Source organism: Musa acuminata, chromosome BXJ3-8 (genome assembly GCF_036884655.1).
Source record: "Musa acuminata AAA Group cultivar baxijiao chromosome BXJ3-8, Cavendish_Baxijiao_AAA, whole genome shotgun sequence".
NCBI classification, from domain to species: domain Eukaryota; kingdom Viridiplantae; phylum Streptophyta; class Magnoliopsida; order Zingiberales; family Musaceae; genus Musa; species Musa acuminata.
The window spans coordinates 32463017-32465904 of record NC_088356.1 but is presented as its reverse complement, the minus strand read 5'-3'; the positions used below and the strand labels follow the sequence as shown (position 1 = coordinate 32465904).

The following is a 2888-nucleotide window of genomic DNA, read 5'->3' as shown; positions in this document are numbered from 1 at the left end:
TTTCACACCCGGTTAAATATGACAAAAAGTAATAGTAAAATATAGATAAGTTTCATGATGTAATAGTTAGTAATTTAGATTTAAATCCTAATGACTTGCGTTTGAATCTTTGTGGAGTAATTAATTTTTTTTATCAATCAAAACCAATAAATCAAATCAGAATCTGAACCCTACGTCATAATCATGTGGATTCGATTGAGGACAAAGAACTGATCCAGTTCGGATCCCACTAGGGTCCCTTTATCTTATTAATGGATTCGGATTCGGATCTAAATAGGGTCCGGTAAAATTTTGGCGAATTGGATCCAATTACCCGGATGAAGTCTATCGGCCACTAGGAGAATCCACAACACAAAAACTTTGGACGGGCGACATGGAGCGCTACGACGTGATATGGCGGCGGAGGCTCACCTGGGGTGGCTGTTGGGCCGAGGAGCCACCTTCGGCCACATCAAGCAGCTGCACGCGAACCTCCTCACCACCGGCCTTTTCCGCCGCTCCCCTCCCCTGCGCACCACATTCCTCGAGCTCTGCGCCCTCTCCCAGTTCGGCGACCTCGCCCACGCCCTCGCCGCCTTCCGCTCCATCCCCCACCCCGCCACCACCACCAACGACTGGAACGCCGTCATCCGCGGCATCGCCGCCGGTCCCGACCCTTCCGGCGCCTTCGCCCTCTTTGCCCGCATGCTCTCCCTCGCCTCCCCGCGCCCTGACGCACTCACCCTCTCCTTCGCCCTCCGCGCCACCTCCCGTTCCTCCGCCCTCCCCGCTGCCCTTCAGCTCCACGCCCTCACCCTTCGCTTCGGTCTCGTCGCCGACGATCGTCTCGTCACCACCCTTCTCGACGCCTATGCCAAGTGCTCCGCTCCCGAGGCTGCCCTCCAGGTGTTCGACGAGATGCCCTTACGCGACGTCGCCACCTGGAACGCCCTCCTCGCGGGCCTTGCCCTCGGCCCCCACCCCCATACCGCTCTTGCCCTCTTCCACCGGATGGTCTCCTCCTCCCTTCCCGATCGCGAGACTCCCAACGAGATTACCGTTGTCGCCGCCGCGTCTGCCTGCGCACAGCTTGGCTCCGCCCGGGATGCCACCGCCATCCACGACTTTGCCCGGCGGCGTGGCCTCGACGCCGATGTCCGCGTCCGCAATGCCCTAGTGGACGCCTACGCCAAGTGCGGCGCCCTGGACCGGGCGCTCGACGTCTTCCGCTCCACCCGCTCCAAGACCCTCGTCTCCTGGAACGCCGCTCTCATGGCCCTCGCTATGCACGGCCGCGGCGCCCTCGCGCTCCGCCTCTTCGAGACCGAGATGCTCCGCTCCACCGTCGCCCCAGACGCCGTCACCTATCTCGCCGTCCTCTGCGGCTGCGTCCATGCCGGCCTCGTAGAGGACGGCCTCCGTATCTTCTACTCCATGCGTGGCGTCCGCCCCACGGCTAAGCACTACGGCGCCGTCGTGGACCTCCTCGGCCGGGCGGGCCGCTTGTCGGAGGCGCGCGACCTCGTCGACGCCATGCCCATGGCGCCGGACGTCGTACTCTGGCAGACGCTGCTGGGCGCGGCCCGCTCCCACGGCGACGTGGCCCTCGCAGAGCAAGCCGCCCGCAAGCTGGCGGAGATGGGCTCCAAAGGGTGCGGCGACTACGTGCTGCTCTCCAATGTGTACGCCGCCAAGGCCCGGTGGGGCGACGTGGGCCGCATCCGCAACACCATGCAGGGCAACGACGTGCGCAAGGTCCCAGGGTTCAGCTACACCGAGGTGGACGGCGCGCTGCACCGGTTCCTGAACGGCGACAGAGAGCACGAGCAGTGGAGGAAGATCTACCGGACATTGGAGGAGGTGGAGGCGAGGATCAGGGCGCTGGGGCACGTGCCGGAGACGGCCCACGTGCTACACGACATCGAGGAGGAGGACAAGGAGCGGGCGCTGTACCAGCACAGCGAGAAGCTGGCGATGGCGTTCGGGATCGCGGCGACGCCCGCGAGGGCTTCGATCCAGGTGATCAAGAACCTGCGCATCTGCGGCGACTGCCACGCGGCCGCCAAGCTCATCTCCAGGGCGTACGGCCGGGTGATCACGGTCCGCGACCGGGCCAGGTTTCACCGGTTCGAGGGCGGGGAGTGCTCCTGCGGAGATTACTGGTGAGCCAGCGACGTTAACACACGGGACAGCTCCTGTTGGTCCAGAGTTGCTGACCATGGTCTTCTCCTCCACTAATTGCGAGCACATCTTTCACCTCATTCTTGGACGATCAAGAATAGTGTTGGACCGGAGGGAGGGAAGCGAACTGCGCTCCTGAAGTGGAAGAGAGGGGGTGGAAATCTATATATAGGTGGATAGGGTTGAGTGAGTAGGAAGACTGAGAACAGAGGAAAGCAGGAAGAAATACTCTATTTATCCGTATCAAATCGAGGAGATAATGTTGATTAACTCACCAAATCATGTGGAGGGAGGGTTAAAGTCGTGCATTCAAATTCTGCTTGATATTGTTTTAGGATAATTTATCAAAAAAAAAAAAGCTCGTAGTCGTTTTTATCAGATGGCGCCCTAAGTTATCCCAATTTGAGAATTTACCAGATAATGTTTTTTGTGTTTATGTACATCTCTGTTTTACCCTTCTAATGTCAACAAATGTTTTTTCCCAAATTCTCAAATCGATTCAGGTGAATTGAATTGGTTCGGGTTAAAGTTTCGTGAACCCTCCTCCTAACGTGAAATCATCTGCCTCGCCTTTCTCGTCCTCGTCCTCCTCTCTATGTTTTAACTATTATTATCTCCTAATCTTAGTCTCTCCTTCTCCAACACCCATTGGCTCTCCTCCAAGTGAACAATTTCTTCATAATTTGCTCGTTCACTCAAAACCTCATCTTTTCATCCTCTGTATTTCT

At 57.7% G+C, this 2888-nt stretch overlaps 1 protein-coding gene across 1 annotated transcript; it reads left to right on the top strand.

Moving 5' to 3' along the window:
- The first annotated feature begins 337 nt into the window (after window positions 1-337).
- On the top strand, window positions 338-2538 carry LOC103994807 (pentatricopeptide repeat-containing protein OGR1, mitochondrial). Its single transcript, XM_009415242.3, has one exon. It carries the CDS (start codon window positions 394-396, stop codon window positions 2143-2145), a length of 1752 nt encoding a protein of 583 aa, XP_009413517.2. The 5' UTR covers window positions 338-393; the 3' UTR covers window positions 2146-2538.
- The last annotated feature ends 350 nt before the right edge of the window (window positions 2539-2888 follow it).

Bases quoted from the DNA above. Each gene is read 5' to 3' on its own strand.
- LOC103994807 (XM_009415242.3), top strand. From the start codon at position 394: ATGGCGGCGGAGGCTCACCTGGGGTGGCTGTTGGGCCGAGGAGCCACC.